This window comes from Nanorana parkeri, unplaced genomic scaffold, assembly GCF_000935625.1.
Source record: "Nanorana parkeri isolate BGI_ZX_2015 unplaced genomic scaffold, ASM93562v1 scaffold797, whole genome shotgun sequence".
Taxonomy (NCBI): domain Eukaryota; kingdom Metazoa; phylum Chordata; class Amphibia; order Anura; family Dicroglossidae; genus Nanorana; species Nanorana parkeri.
The window spans coordinates 675717-692631 of record NW_017307065.1 but is presented as its reverse complement, the minus strand read 5'-3'; the positions used below and the strand labels follow the sequence as shown (position 1 = coordinate 692631).

Genomic DNA, 16915 nt, shown 5'->3' with positions numbered 1-16915 from the left:
CGCCTGTGCTGCAGCTAATGCCTCTGGCTGCCTTGTTTGCATGTGTTCTTACGACAGGTGTGTTATTGTCAAGATCAATAGGTTAAGGTCTTAAGGCCTCATTCACATGAGACTCCAAGATCCGGCTGCAACCTTAGAGCCTACTTGCGTCCAGTGGGAAACATTTGTCTTTAACTGGAGGTAATCACTACATGCATGATTACATCCTAACACAAACGAACAGCTGTGACCATTGTCAGCCTGTTCTTGCTTTGTACAGGCTGAGCAGCTGCAGTTGTCCAGAACCACCTGAGATTCCTGCCAAAAAAAACCAAAAATTCCTGCAGCACATATTTGCAGCTGGACTTCAGATCATCATGTGAGTGAGGCCTCTAATGAAAAAAAAAGACTTAAAAAAAGAAAAGTATTGCAGCTGTAACACCTAAGAACTGGTAAGCTGCAATATATTGAACTTTTGTTTTTTTGGGGTTTAAACATGCCCATAATCTACATTGGTATGTGTAATATTTGCAGGATAAGCTGAAAAAACCATCAGGCGTACTGATCCACTGTGCATGAATTTGAATAATGGAATGCTGCAGGTGAATACTTATGCTATGTATGTGGATGAGTATTCATCTGCAACATTACAATATTACACGGAATGTTCCTGTATGGTTAGATTAGAACTCCATCAAAAGTGAAAAAGTAAAATGGTAATTCTAATAATATTTCCATTCAAAGTGAAAATTGTATGATTTAAAAATGCATAAAGCCATGACTCCATAAATATAAACATGATTGATATGTAATTAATAAGGAAACAACTAGTTGGAAATTTATAGGTGAAAAGATTACTGTGTGCTTTCTGTAATAAGTCTAATAGGAGGGTTGGTTTAATAAACACCCATGAGGCTGTGAATTAACTTAAAATTAACTTTAACACGTTAAAGCATATCTAAACCCTAATACACGACCATCTGTTGCCAATGTTGATAGGAATCCACTTTAATCCTTCAGTGTAATCAACCTCCTTCTCCACTCAGAAATACTCCCAGTGAAAAGATCAAACAAAAGGATTAGTATCTCCCATTGTGCAGCATTTTGATCATAAACTCTTATTTAAAAAAAAGAGCAAAAATACACTCACAAACAACAAGTTGCCTACATAGGGTTGTGTATTGAGTGGGGAGAGGGCTGAAATTGCCCTAGTTATTTATGTTATCTGGAGAAGTGAATGAGGAAATAAGTTGGTGGATCCTTTGATACCAGCATTTAAAAGTGAATATCTGGTGAGTGTGTTTGAAGGAAATGAGGAGCACGTTGGTTTTTGCGAAGATCCATCCCGCAATTACTTTAGAGTATCAAATTACTAATTTGTGAATGTGAGTGCTGCACAAAGGACACATGGGACTTTGTATCACTTGATTATTTGTATAACACAATAATTATATATGCATGTGTGACTATACTGAAAAGTTTATTTATGATTTGCATATTTCTAATATTTTTTTTTCTATTTGTATTGGTAAAGTGCAGTACAGGAGATACTGTATTTTTTGGGGAAAGTGATTACACTTTTTGGGTATTGCAGCTTGCCGTCACTGAGGTTATTTTACGCATCCTAGTGCGTCCAAATAATTTTTGTAGATTGTAAAAAGGATGATGCTAATTCACAATCCAGTGAGAAGGCTGGAGGAAGAGAAGTAACATAAAAAGCTGAATTACTGAACCAGGAAGATGAATTGTTTAGTTGGGAACTAATTGTGGAAATTATTATTATACAGGTTTTTTGTTTGAGCACATGATGGTACAGTGGTTAGGTTGAGGTGGGATAGGCTTCCCTGAAGAGATGAGTCTTAAGGGATCACCTAAAGGCTGTCAAGCCAGATGGACAGGTTGGGGAAAAGAGTTCCAGAAGATGGGAGAGACTCTAGAGAAGTCCTGGAGGCGAGTATGGGAGGAGTTGACATGGGAGCTGGAAAGTCGGAGGTCTTGGGATGAGCGGAGGGGATGGTTAGGGTTATATTTTGAGACACGGTTTGAGGTATATCCGGGGGGTCAGAGTTGTGGATGGCTTTGTGGCTTTGTAAGTGACTGTTAATATTTTGAATTTTATCCTTTGGGCGAGTGGAAGCCAGTGGAGGGATTTGCCGAGGGGGGTTGCAGGCACGGAGCGGTTGGTTAGGTGGATGAGCCTAGCAGCTGCGTTCATGATAGACTGAAGGGGAATAGCCTATGTAGAGGTAGACCAATGAGGAGGAAGTTGCGAGATATAACAAGACGAGTGGATGAGTAATTTTGCGGTTTCTTTGGTGAGGAATGGGCGTATTTTGGAGATGTTGTGAAGGTGAAGGCGGCAGAATTTGGATGTGGGGAAGAAAGGTGTGTAAATTACAAGAAAGGCTGTGCACAATTACAGATTCTTTGGCAGGTTAAACAGCAATATTTCAACTATCTGTTTAGAAGTGTGTCTAGAGTTTTATCTCAATATTAACCTGAGAAAATTAATTCAAGTGTATTTTTGTGTGTGTGACCTGTTATTATTATTATTATTATTATTCAGGATGCATATAGCGCCAACAGTCTGTGCAACACTTATACAATATAAGGAAGACATTACAATCACAATTGTAGACAAAATGGTAAGGAGGGCCCTGTCCCTGAGGGCTTACAACCTGTTTGAGAAACTTATGCAGGCACACCACTGTTGGAGGACTACCAGTATAACATTGCTAATGTCAGTCCCCAAGAATTGTGAACAGTTACTCAGGGATATTTATGAGCCTAGAATCCTACCTGACTGATACATACATAGAATTAGTTTAAATTATATTCACTAGGTTTTAGAGACTTAGAACACATGCAAACACAAATGTTCTTTATGTTAACCTGATGCTCCTGTCAGAAACACATGTCCTGTCCCTGGATGACAATGCTTACTCACCATGCTATATACATGGATGAGCAGCATTGTTACCCCAAAACAGAAAGTGTGCTAGGACAACAAAATGCTTTCACCTCCTATCTCCATAACATGTTTTACCACATATTGAATGGGTAAAACAAAACTATTTCAGTGGTACATGTAACAGACCAAAAGGAAGCAAATAAGAGATGTTCACTGTAAGGATTTGCATACACTTTAAATCTCTAATAATATTTTTTACATGCCAAAAAGTGTTATACCATATTAAAGATGTGGCCATAGAAGTTATTTATGCATGGGGCAATACTATGCTAGCATTACATGTTTTGATTTCCCTTTTTATACATCCCAAGATATAATTTGATTTTGCAGCTGTTGCTTGATATCGAACGCTGCCACCTTGTTTACTGTTATTCCGTATTTTAACCACTTGCTGACCGGAGTGTTAAACCCCTTCCTGTCCAGGCCATTTTTCAGTATTCAGCGCTGTGGTATTTTGACTAACATTTATTCTGTCATGCAACGCTGTACTGAAATTAATTCTATACAATTTTTTTGGGACAAATAGAGCCTTCTTTTGGTGGTATTTAATCACCACCAAAAGTACTATAATAAGTACAAATTACCGAAAATTAAATAAAAACGTTCCCCTATATTAAATTATAAAACATTTATTATTACCCAATTTTTGGTAAAATATAAAAGACGGGGTCACGTCGGGTATGACCACCAAACATGTCAAGTCTTAAAATTGTGCCCGCCCCACGAAAACCTAAAAAAACTACAATATCCAAAATTGGCCATTTTAACATTCATCAGTTTAGTGTTATCAGTGATTGAGGACACTAAAATTATTGATCTCACTCCGACGTTCACAGCAATATGTAACATGTGTAGCACAATTGTCGTTTTTTCGTGCTGGCCCACCTGACGCATATTTACGTTTGTATGTGTATGGGGAACTTAAACATTTTTTGGGGGGGTTAAATTTTTTATATGTGACATTTTATTTTTCACTTTTTTTTTTTACACTTGATGTTATTGCTATACCATAGGGGGCTAACAATCCCCCTATGTGATAGCACAGGCACACTGACAGGTCCTCTTTATGGAGACATTAGGGGTCTCTAAGACCCCTTTCACCCGGGGACCCCCAAATAAGCTGATGAGAGATCTGCTTCACCTGCTTCTTCTCTGGCTCTCTAGCAGCCAGGGAAATGACAGCTGAATGCAGAAGTCATGTAATATACATCACTTCCGCATTCAGAGGTCGGAGGGAGATCAGCAAGGAGGAAGATGCTGATCTTCCTCCTGACACTCACCTGAGCTGGTCCCGGGCCGCAAAGGAGGCAGCGGAGTCCAAGATTGAAGGTGAGGGTGAAGGGGGTGGGGGGGTGGTACTGCAGGAGAGGGGGAGGCACGCAGGACAGCACATACAAGCGATTGGATGGCTATAGAGCGTAATGGCAACCGGTGATGGCTGTTTGCATGTTACAGTTTTTTTCTGCCTGTGTGTGTGTAAAGGGCTTGCGCAAGCAGAAAAAAGCAGCTATTTATTTAGAGTGACCCGCCAATGGGAGCTTGCCGTCCGTCTGTTTTTTTTACAACTGGAGGATGGCAAGCAGTTAAAGGTCCTTCACAGCCATGTTTTCCCTAGTTATATTCCATTTAATGTGTATAGCGGCATGCTATTACTATACCCAGTGTGCATAACCATACATTTATCAACACTAAATTAACAATATCTGCTATTTAACTGCTGGTGTTGTGATTTTATAGAGATCCTTCTATACCTGCAGTGGTCAACTTATTAGAATAGGGGGCCTTAAGTGCAGCCCCTGATATTACCAAAGGGTTGCATATAATATTAGGTGAATGTATGATACAGATAGCTGCAGACTGCAGCTGTAGCTGGGAGATAATCAGAGAGTGTGGGCATTCTACAGTCAGAGACTGTGAACATACTGTAATTGTTGAATACTGGAGACATGCTTCAGGAGACAGAATACTGGAGACATGCTTCAGGAGACAGACATAAACTGGAAAAATAAAAGGTAACATGAGACTACTAGAAATTACTGCTATTACAGCTCCTTTACAAATCAATGCTTCCCCATTTGTGCTCCATAAATAATGCCTTGTACTATATTTGATATTTCTCTCAGCAGGATCTGCGGACAAAAAAATAAAAAAAGAGGGTGGACAGCACAGTTTTTTCTGTAAGTTAGTGTGAAAGAAAGAAACCAAACTATTTAATTAATAGAAGCCAATCTAAAGAATGTTTTTTTTTCTTTACTGGCATGAGTAAGCACAAAAGGGCCATACCAAAGGGCCTCATGCTGGGATTTAAGGTTCTATACTTTAACACTATCCTCCTAAGTTGTAAGAATTTTTTTCCCAAAATTAAAACATTACTTTCTATGTCATCAAGTAAGTAATTTATAAAAAGAAAATATCTGGACTTATTCCTGGACAAATTGAACCTATTTTGAATATATTCCATTTGTATATATATATTTTACATCCTTCAGCAGTCATACATATATCCACCCTTAGTCCTTGAACCCTGAACAAGCTTTTATTAGAAAGAGTATCAAATGTGTTTCCATATTCCAGACACATGATGGCAATTTCCAACATCACAAAATACCAGTGATTACATTGTGTGGAAAATGGCAAAGGAACATGGAGAACATGGTGCATGGTATTGGTGAAGATGTGATAAGTGATCAAATTGTGTAATAAATGCAACTGGAACATTGTGTTAGTGAGAGTTTATCTACAGTGCACAATGGAGAATAAGGTGTCAGAGCATGAACAAAAATGTCATACAGGGGACTCAAACACTGAAAACAATTCCGTTACTATTTTGTTGTTATAGTCAACAATTGTAGTTCACACTTCAATGAACAATGAACAGTTTTACAGTCGTTTAATCCCCATTCACAAAAAAAACAAAACAACTTCAGTTGTACAGAATAGGAAAAAATAGAATATGATTGGCTACCCATTTGGACAGAGCTTGATGAAAAATTATGTGCATCCCCTTTAAAATAGATCACTATAAAATGAAAAATTACACAGCATTGTAGTAATGGGATTTGGCCTTGGATTTGAAAGTGCGAAGATTCTTGAGAACTTCTGTTCTTGGCTAAACAGTGTATAATCTCCACAATCTTATAACTGTAAAATATATTCAGCTGAACTAAGTGATGTACACTTGCTATTTTCACACTGGTCAGATTGTATTTTGTGTTGTGTTATTCCCTATAGTCAGTGGAATTATTGTCTAGTAAGCTTTCCCTAAATTAGTGTGTCTTTAATTCTCTAAAATAGTCTATAAATATGAACCTTGAAAGATAAACCCAATGCAATGCAACCTATTCTCTTGTTGCTTACAATAACTGGTCTTTGTAGCACTTAACAGACGACTGATAACAAGCACTCTGTAGACGTGCCAGTTATTGTAAAGCAACATGTTTTAAAATCTCTGCAAATAAAAATGGATGCATAGACATGTGCACATGTCAAGCCAAGATGGATATATAACTCCCAACCCTCAATGTCCAGAGAGATCTGTCCATTTATGAACACCTATAAGTAAGAATTAAACCAAATGGACATTGTAAAGTTTGTGAAAAGGTTACCACTCATGTCCGTATGCCCAAACTCACAGGTCCCGTCAAAAAAGCTGGGTGGTGGCCGACAGAGGCATGCCACAGTATTCACTAGTAATCCAATGTATGAAAAAAACGCACTCAACAACCAGGACCTTAATGTAATAAAAGTTTATTCCCAGAAATCTAAAATGTTACAAGCATCATAGAGACTTTCTCTATGATTAAGCCTTTTTGGCAAAACATGTCAGAGCCTGTGGATCTTGTTATGCTTGTAATGTTTTAGATTCCTGGGAATAAACTTTTTTACATCAAGATCCTGGCTGTTGACTGTGGCTTTACATACATTGGATTACAAATGCATCTTGTGTTACACTGACTTCATAAATGAACATAAAAGATCTGCGCTCATCTAAAAAATGTGGCTTCCAAGAAAATATAATTAAAGTGGACATCAAGCCAAAAGGTTTTGTTTTGTTTTTTGGAGGGGGGAAAATGTAGGGTAGACTTTTAACTCCTGTTTATATTGCTGCCTTTCTCCTGCCTGGGGAAGATTTCCCCTAATTTCCTGTTGGTTATGGTGATCACTGGTGATCTCCAACTGTCAAGGCTGGACCAGTGCTAAGTATCTAACTGGTACCCAAGAAGGATGGAGGGAATGGGTTGGGATGGAACCCATAGTTAGCGTGAAAAGCAGTGAACTAGGTGGAGGAGCTGATAGAGTTATTATAAGCAAATTCTGCGAGAGGTAACCAGTCCAACAGTAGAAAGGCATCATGGCACACTCACAAACTATCATGCCCGGGTGGCCTGCAAGAGGAGAATCGTGTAATAGCTTGAGAACCGGTAGTTGCATAGTTGGAGGGACGTATAACTTGTTCTCTTTATAGAGCAAGCCCTCATGATCCTTTTGGAGGTTCGGAGGCGGTGAATCTTGAGAATCCTGTAAAGCTTCTTGGATTTGAGCTTTCAGGCTTGGGTTAATATGGCAGTTTTAGAGGTTGTGTCAGTCCTACGTCTCTTTAGCAGGTATAGCCAACTGAAGGAGATGCAATCCGGATCAGCTGGGAACGCTTACTGGGTGTGTGTGTGAGATAGCGACACATAAGCAACATGCAAGCAAGCACTAACACATGTAGCAGGTTCAGCAAGTTTTGCAAAGACTTCCAGAATACTTGCGGTTGTGTGCTCTGAAATGTTCTGGGCTCACAGCGGGGTAGCAGTCTCAATTCGCCAGTTAGTGGTTCTGTGCAGTAATCTGTGTTGATAATCCACGGGCAGCCTGTGGGTTCTCTGTTCGTCACTCGACTCTCCACAACGAGAGAACGCCGAGCGACGAACCAGCTGACCTTTTACCTTGGTAGCCGCGCCCCGTGGGAGGAGCCGCCATGACGTCACGCACGAGACGACCCTTCGCTGGAGCGCGGGGACACGCCGAGTAAGTCTGTGACACCAACAGAGACACATGCAGCATGGAAAACTAATGAGAAGGGTTAGAGCATAGTTTCCTAACCAGGTGTACCCATTCCCCTTGAAGTTATAGGAAATAAATATTCTTGTTCTCTATACAGGTTGTGATTATTTAATATCACTGTTTATCAACTGTAGCACTGCTAGGCAATCCAGTATTAGATACCTCAGCATGGACATTTCCCACTTCCCATCATTACCAGTTGATATGGTGGCATGGTAAGAGTTAGGTTGCTTCCTCCATCCATCTCTTATGTCCACTTTTTTTAGTAAGAGTGGAGTCAAAAGTGGAAATAAAGTTGTGAAATCCACTAGGTGTTTTAGATGACAAGGGAGTGACACTGCTGGTAACTATACCCCTACTCCATGTTTTCATTGCAGAAATACAACATCAAAAATATTACCAGTTGTAGCTAGCATACGTATCAGTAATTTGCACTTTTTTAATAAATATATTTTAAAAAATCAGATGTTCCTAGATATCCATATGTAAAAACTGATAGAGGTTGTGTTCCTTCCCACCTCATTTAAAATATATTTTAAAAATCTGATTGCATGTACTACTAATTTAATAGTAAAACATGAATAATAATAGAAATATGGGTTTGTAAGAGTTAACTATAAAAGGATATTTTTATATTACTGCAAATTCACAAAGATAGCCTGCATCGAAGCTGCAAGGATAAATTACTTTTTCAACACTTTTTATGATCAGCATTTGAAATTTACCCTGTGGGTCGAGCATGAATAAGTTACATGTATAGTGCTTCTTCTAGATAAAAGTTTAAATATCTAATGTAATTAAAAAGAATAAATGTATTTTTCACTCTATGGTAAAACAGAGGCCAGTTCAGTAATAAATGGAAATGTCTGAAATGGATTTCTAGCTCCTAACCACACATAATCTGCAATCATGGTGTAATCAAAATCCTCAAAATATATAATGGCTATCACAGAGGGACAGGAAGAGACAAACATGAATGCTAGTACAAGAAATCTTACTCTAAAGCTAAACTTCAAAAAAATCAATTAATCAAAGGGTGCTAATGTTAGTACTCTTTATCTCTCATGCAAGCAAATAGCAGATAAGGAGTATACAACCTTAGCACACTTTGATAAATCTAGGCCAGCAAGTTTTGAATATTTTCAGTTTGCTTTTAATGTCTTTAACTAATGTAGCTCAAAGTTACAGCTAGGAGCTGCACTAATTGAATTTCATCAATTTTCCTATTTGTGGCAGTTTTTCAGCATTGTGAGAGGATTTTTCCATAACAAAATAGTGCCAATATATCAGAATCTGTCAAGTACAGGTCTGATTCCAACAGAGTAAATAGAAAATTCTGATTGGCTGCACATAAAAATTGGTATTCCTTTCACCAAATAAGGCCACATAGTGGATACTTATCCTGAGATAAGCTTGCCATAGATGTAAGGAACTGGTTATACATAGAAACACCAACACACCATATGGACAATATAATTGTCACAGGACACACCTATATTACAACAGCATACAGTAGTGATATCATGGTGGGTGGAAAGACCCGGGGCATGCAACAGAGGACTACGCATCCAACCCCACTAGAAGTGTGTTGAATGTTGAAGAGTCTGTCTCTTTCCAATGGAGTGAAGACTTGGGGCAGTCAAGTACTGACCCTATTTTACAAGCAGAACTTATTTAAACATTTTTAACTTAAAGACAGAGTTGATTTAAAAGTTCTAACTCTTTTTAAATTAGGATAGAACAACTCTGCTCCACAGTTCTGTTTTACAGTCTTCCTCAAAATCTCCTTCCTAGCAGAGTTATCTCCTCCTTACTATAACTCTTGAATATTAACTTCCCTCTTAATCTTTCCTTCTTTTTCTTTTCCTTCATTCTCTCTTGTTTATGTCCCTCCTCCTCTTACTTCCTTGTTTTGTACCTCCAACTACTTTATATAAAGTAATCTCTTGTAGAACTAAAATTGCTTGATTGATTTTACCAATAAACCATGGATGAAGATCCACACAATAACTGATGAAGGTATGTTAGGCAGGATGTGGACATAAAGGTGTCATGCAAATATAGGCAATCAGCATGCTAACGCCTGAAGTTCCATGACAATATAAAGCTGTAGCATATTTATTGTTAAGATATGTAGTTGCAAATATAGGACTGTTTATTATAATGTACTGTATTTACACCCTAGGTGACTCAAGGGTGAATTTAATTGTCTTTTCTGTAGCTATTTTCCCTCACTTTTCCTATGTTGTTATCAAGGCAGGAAGTGTGAGCAAAATGTCTCCAAATGGGGGCATAAACAAAAATAAAAATCATGTTTTTTTGTTAAGCAGAGTATTATTGATGATTGGGCTCCACTATCAAGTTGATATTGCTATCTCTGTCCCTGAGATTTCCTCCACGAGTGAAATGCAATCTCCCCAACCAAGACTCATAGTATTTTATTTAACCAATAATAATGAAACCATATGAATATAGTTAAAAAATGTACCACTCTCAAAAAATTGTGTCTATATATGCATAGTTTTTTTTTTCTTCCTTAATATGGAGTTACTGAATCCTCCCATCCTTTTACATCCCCACTTACCCTCTGCACACAAAGTGACATAAGGTTGGTGGTGACAGTATTCGTCCATTGGGGTAAATGAAAGTGCTCCCTCTGCTAGCAATGTACTTTTCTTATGAGTTGTCACGATTTGTTTTACAAACTAATAGAGGCACAATATACATTTAGTGCCTGCTCATTAAGCAGCGTTTAAGGAGAAGCGATGTGTGTCAAGGCAAATGAACCAGCAAGTTATCTACGTACAACAATGGATTCTGCTTTAAATCATTTCTGATACTTTATAAATGCTCTAATGTCCTTTCATAATGTCCCCTTACATCTTTGTGTTGCATTTAAAAAAAATTATTGTACTAAAAAGGACATTTGATAATGTTTAAACATTAATTCAAGTGTCTTGCCTTGCCTCGATTCATTTAAATAGCTAATGTATTTTTATGCAGCACGTGTAATTCTGACTTCTTTTGCAGTATTCATTTTGTATTCATTGCTGTCTCCCTTCTGCTTGGTGTACAATATATTTCCAAGCTCACATTTCACGCCTTTGATTTCTATCTACAGTGAGGAAAAAAGTATAACCATCATTAAATGTCATTGGCACAGTATATGTTGGCATACTGTTAATAATGATCGATTGGCTGCCTCTCCCTTTTAGTTGTTTAATAAATAAAAACTTTTAGACGTAGAGACAAATTCTATATTCCAGTTCTCTATTCTGGCTAGAAAATTATTCTTTGTATAGTTGTAAGTCTTTTTTAATGCTTTAAAGCAATCTTGTCCAAACCTGCTATTAAGTACTGTGGTCCCAAATGCACCAGACTGGTTATTTTCATACCCTCTGATGTTATGACATGCCCTCATTTTGCCTTTGGATAGAGTGCTTTTTATTGCTGTCTATGACCCCTTTGGTGAGATTTTACCTGCCTGCATCTATGATGTCCATACAAGAAATGGGTGGCTCAGATTTTACTGAGATAGTAAGACACACAAAACAATCTAAACATTATTAGACTTTCTAAATATTCTCTACTATATTAAAATGTGCTTCTTTCTCATGCACTGAGGGGCACAGGATTTTCAAAACAGTGGGCTTATACTGGCACCATCAGGAGGTGAGAACACTGGCAACCAGAAAATTAGCATCACAGACTTTTTTGCTAGTGTTCTAGGAGTTTGGGTGCCATTTCCCAGCCCTCATTCAGAAAAAAACAATATTTGATGACTTTAAGCAAGATTCAGCAATGCACCACTGTTTGACCTGCTCACTATTAGGGATGAGCTCAAAGTTGTGCATGCAGTGTCCTTAACAACCACTGGCATCACCTGGTGCATTCACTTGTGTGGCCAGTAATCCACAGCCACTTAACCAAAGAGGCAGGGATAGTGGTGAAATGAATGCTCCGATATGGTGTATGGCCATATTTAGTCAACAATTTCACCACTTTCCCTGCTGCTTCACCTATATTACAGATGGCAACTCAGGGAGCTATTATTCAGTGCAAGTCTTCAATTGATATGGGTGGGTTTGCAATTTTTTTTCCTTCAGCAGGTGCCATTCATCATTATTGATGAGAATCTACATCTGTGAAAGATGTGATTGATAATGCATGTGCAATGTGGGACCTTTTTTTATACAGGACTTGTCAAATGGATGAGTGTTGTTATTTATGGTTTACTTTTTTCGTACATCTTACTCATTTACATAGGGGAGAGGCATCTTAGGGCAGCCATTAGTCTTAATGGGGGCTAACAGTTTAGATTTAGCCACCCGCCCACAGAAACTCCATCAACATGAGGACAAGATGAGGCCCTTGTCTTCATCAACATGGTGACAAGGTGCTTTGCCAGGGGGAAGCCCTAAAATATATGCCAGACCTGAAGGAACTGGTATGGAACTTGGGAGGACCCCACTTTGGAATTGTTTTCAAGGTAGGGGGACCCCATTAACATCTATAGCAGATTAAAGGAATCCCTGATGCTTTGTTACAAACAGAATGGAATCTGGCGGGATCTGTCATTTGCTGGCAATTTTAAAAGCTTTTTTTTTCTGTGTAAATATTAGTTTTTCTGTAATACATTGTATACATTATACAGATGCACCACACTTAGACAATTTCAGGGCATCCCTTAAGCATATTATTTAAGAGAGTTGTGCATTTTAATTTTGCCCTTTACCTATTAATAAAATCAATACTCCCAGCCAAACAGATTTTTTAAAATTCAGTTTTGTTCCTTATGCTCTTTATTTGACAATCCCTTGCCTTTTAGCCTAGAAAATTGCCAATGATGGTTTTTAATATTTGGCTCTGTTTGACTTTAACGGGGTTTGCATTTAACATCTGAACTTAAATAAAGTTCACCAAACCCAACCCAGCGTTGTTCGGCTCATCACTAGTTTCCATATTGTAGTTATCCACATCAGCATTTTCTCTACATTAACTTCGGATACTGTATACAGACCCCACTGGACAGGGCATGCAAGGCTAGCATATAATGTAACCTTTGGGCACTAGGCTATGTGTTGTGCAAGCAGCTTGCATATTAGGGCTTTTTGCCCACTTTTATTAATTTAGACATCAACATTACTTTGTTCTGCATGACATATTCTCTAATGGTTTGCAGTGCTATTACTTATTCAGTGTAAAATGCAGAACAAATATGCTATGTTGCTATGTGTCAGGAGCATTTAAAGGGTCATTGTTATATCACAGCAAGAAAGAAAAGTGCTTAATTTCTTGCATAATATCTGCCCCAAAGGCATCATTAGGTGCATCTGTTGTTTTTTTCAGTTGTTTGGATGTGTCAACAAAATAGGTTTCCTCTAAGATCTATGATTAATTTTTCCTAAGTTGGTCACTATTGCCATGGAATACATTTTTTATTCAGCAGTATGCTTAGTGGAGTCAGATATGCTTTTTGATGAATGTATTGTTCAAACTGGCACACCATATATTTTCTGTCTTGGGGTGTCTCAAATTTCAACAGATAGGTACTGAAGTTGTTTAATTCAGGTATCAACATCTGTTCTCCCCCTTTTCAGAGGACCACCCTATTTTTCTATTAGAGATTAGAAGACTGGAAGGCTGCAATCAATTTCTGGGAAGGGGGTCAGGGTAGGCTGAGCTGCTAAAAAGTATAGTGTGTCTGCTTTAAATCTTAAGAGTAAATTATTTCATATTGCCTGCAGCTACAGAAGACTGTTTAGAAGGATAAAATATGATATTGTCCATAGCCTGTCCAAGGTTGCACTTTAAATGTGTTAAAATGGTTTCTAGCTTTGGTATAGTGAAATATAAAACTCTCCCGCACAGCTTTGCAGGAAAGTATTCTCTTTTCCCTTCAACTGGTTGGAATGAGATATCTGGTCCGACTCATAAATCTTTAAGTGGAACTGTAGACAAAATCAAAAATGATGTTTATGATGCAGTCTATGACTAGAATGAACACAGCCCGATAGTGTCCCCCGTGTAACATAGTTGTATTACCTGTTGATCCTGCCCGTAAATCTTCTGTTTTTCAACTTAAATTACCCAGACCAAGCTGTCCAGCAAAAGTGGCAACTAGGGGGGTTGGAACAAACCAAATAACAAAGTCAGTTTTTACTCTTAAGGTTAAAATATGTATCCCAAAAAGAAAAACACATTGCTATAAGTGCTTGAAAAGTGTTATCTGGAGTTAGGTTTTAATTTGTTAGTCACTTTTGTAAAGAGTATCCAATGCTACCCTCTCCATGGGTCAACAATGTTGCTGTTGTCCAAGGGTGGCAATGCCGTTCCTCCATAGTTATTATTATTATTCATGATTTATATAACGCCAACGGTTTGCACAGCCAATATAAGGAAGAAATTACAATCACAATTAAAGACAAGATGGTGAGGAGGGCTTACAATCTAAAAGGGAGGAGCAAGTGATACACGAAGAGGTAGCGGTGTGGGCATGAATTGTTTGAGAATGTGGTGGTTCTGTGGTTAGGTCGAGGTTGCAGTTGAGAAGTGAACATAGCCATTCTAAGACAGGAGGTGTGTTGTTAGCTAGATGGCCAGATAAAAATAAAGGAACCAAAGCTTAAAAAAATCAATCTACTGCATCCACCACATCCAAGGATAAGTTGCAGTACATTACTGGTTTTTTTGTGGGTTAAGATACACTTTTAAATATTCTCACATGTTTTCCTGGGAAGTCTCACAAATTCGTCAAGCATGTCTTATACTTTCACCTTGGAAATCTCAAAGTCTTTCCAGAGCTGTTTTTCTATCTACATAGGCTTTCCATGGTGGTCTTTCACTTCTCTTCCTCATTTCTAGTATCTTCACTCAGCGGGCTTTCACTTTAACTTGTTGCAATTTGTGGACACAGGGCTGCCTACTCATTGCTTGTGCAGTTTTTCTGCACAAGTGATTGTAATTTCTACCCAACCTTTTTGCAAGTAGAAACCTTTGTAAAGCTCATCTGACACTATAAGGGGCCACCACCACCTCCCTGAGATACCCCCCCCCCCCCCCCCCCCACACACACACTTTTTTTGTAAATTATATACATTGCATACCTTTTTTCAAGGGTTTTATGGCCACTTGAGTGACATCGCTGATCTTTCCTCTTCTCACTGATCTTGTAGTGGTGTTGGGGGAAGGAATCAGGCATTTAAAGACAGCTGAATGTTTTGTTTTTGAACTAGAGCTCTGCTTTTATTTAGCATTTTTAATCACATGGTGCATTTTAATTGTTTTTATTTGTATTTTCCTCTTTATAGGTACCTCTATTTGGAAGGCATTCTTCTTCACTCCTAACTTTAATCCAGAAGGTTCAGAAGGCTGCTTCAATTCACATGTCTGTCACTGCTATGGTGTGTCTGTCACACAACACAATCCCCCTTTACTTTTTGACTTGTCTAGAGATCCAAGTGAAAAGCATCCTATCACACCAGAAACAGAACCAAATTTCTACAACATTCTTGAGACTATTCAGAAAGCCACAGAGGCTCATCAAAAAACCATTGAAGTGGTGGATAATCAGTTATCGTGGAGCAATGTGATTTGGAAACCGTGGCTCCAGGCTTGCTGCTCATCCTGGTTTGAGTTTTGCTACTGTGACAACGATGAAGAATTGGGGATGAGCTGAACCGCACAGATATATAAAGAAATAAAAATGTGAAGTCAATCTTAAATATTGGATTTTATGTCCTTGAGAAAATAAAGTAAGAATTATCTATTTTCTCCAATCAGACTTCTGGACCGCATATGTTGTATGTACCCGAGGCAGTACCTTACACATTTTATCATGTTTTTCTATTTTGGTAAATCTTCTAACATACATCAGTTTTACAATACCTTATACCCCTTTTATATATTTACCCTGCAGCACGTTCACTTAGATTTTGTTACTGTCCTTCTGTCAGGGAAATGATTCACTTTGGCACATCACTAGCTAAGACATACATCAGTGTTCCATAAATGTGAAGTGATGTTTGTGCACAAAATATTACTTTCTTTCTGCTACACTAAACATAAAAAGCAATCTTCCAGATGTATTCTATGTTACAAAAACAAAAGTCAGATTAGACTAGATAAACCACAAATTAAACACTGGGCTTACTAAAGCACTAAGAAAAATACTTATGAGAATACAGGTTTACAGGACCAATGAATTGTCACCTTTCAGAAACCATTTATAAAAACAAGCTCTAAGTCATAAACAATAAGAGCAGATGTATGTGTCTGAATTAAAACAAGTGTTTTGCTCTGGATGGATGCTCTAGATCAGTGGTTCTCAACCTTTCTAGTGCCGGGACCCCTTGGTAATATTTGCCAAGTTGTGGTGACCCCCAGCGGTAAAATTTAGGGATGACGCGGCTGCTGCAGCAACATCTGGTGGCGTGTCGGGAGAACTGACACTGCTGCGCTAGGAGAGGGCTGTGGAGGACTCTCACCTAGCACAGCAGAAATCACACAGCGGCCCACAGGTTGAGAACCACTGGCATACGCCGTCAGAATAAAAGAAAAAAAAACACCATAGGAATGAATAGCTAGATTCCTATTGTTCCTATTGGCTATTTCACTTTGCAATAGCCAATAGCAAACTAGCTATTGCACCCGCCCTCTGCTGCTGTCAATCACTAGAAGAGGACCTGATGGAGAACTTCAGGCCCTCCTCTGCTGATTGGCAGCAGCAGAGGGCAGCTGCAATAGCTAGTTTGCTTTTGGCTATTGCAATGTGAAATAGCCAATAGGAATCTAGCTATGCATTCATATGGTGGGTTGTTTTTTTTCTGACTTCCGGCAGCCCCCAATGTCATAAAAAAAAACGATCGCAGGGAAATCAATCGAGCAGAGTAAACCTTCCCGGGAGAAAGTGTTTCT

At 38.4% G+C, this 16915-nt stretch overlaps 1 protein-coding gene across 1 annotated transcript in view; it reads left to right on the top strand.

Annotated features, from left to right (window-relative positions):
• Positions 1-15791, top strand: part of LOC108793972 (steryl-sulfatase-like) — a 117640-nt gene extending 101849 nt beyond the window's left edge. The window contains exon 9 of the mRNA XM_018564936.1: positions 15310-15791. Within this exon, the coding sequence (XP_018420438.1) occupies positions 15310-15677 (368 nt within the window). The 3' untranslated portion in view covers positions 15678-15791. The remainder of the gene's footprint in view (positions 1-15309) is intronic.
• Positions 15792-16915: the final 1124 nt, after the last annotated feature.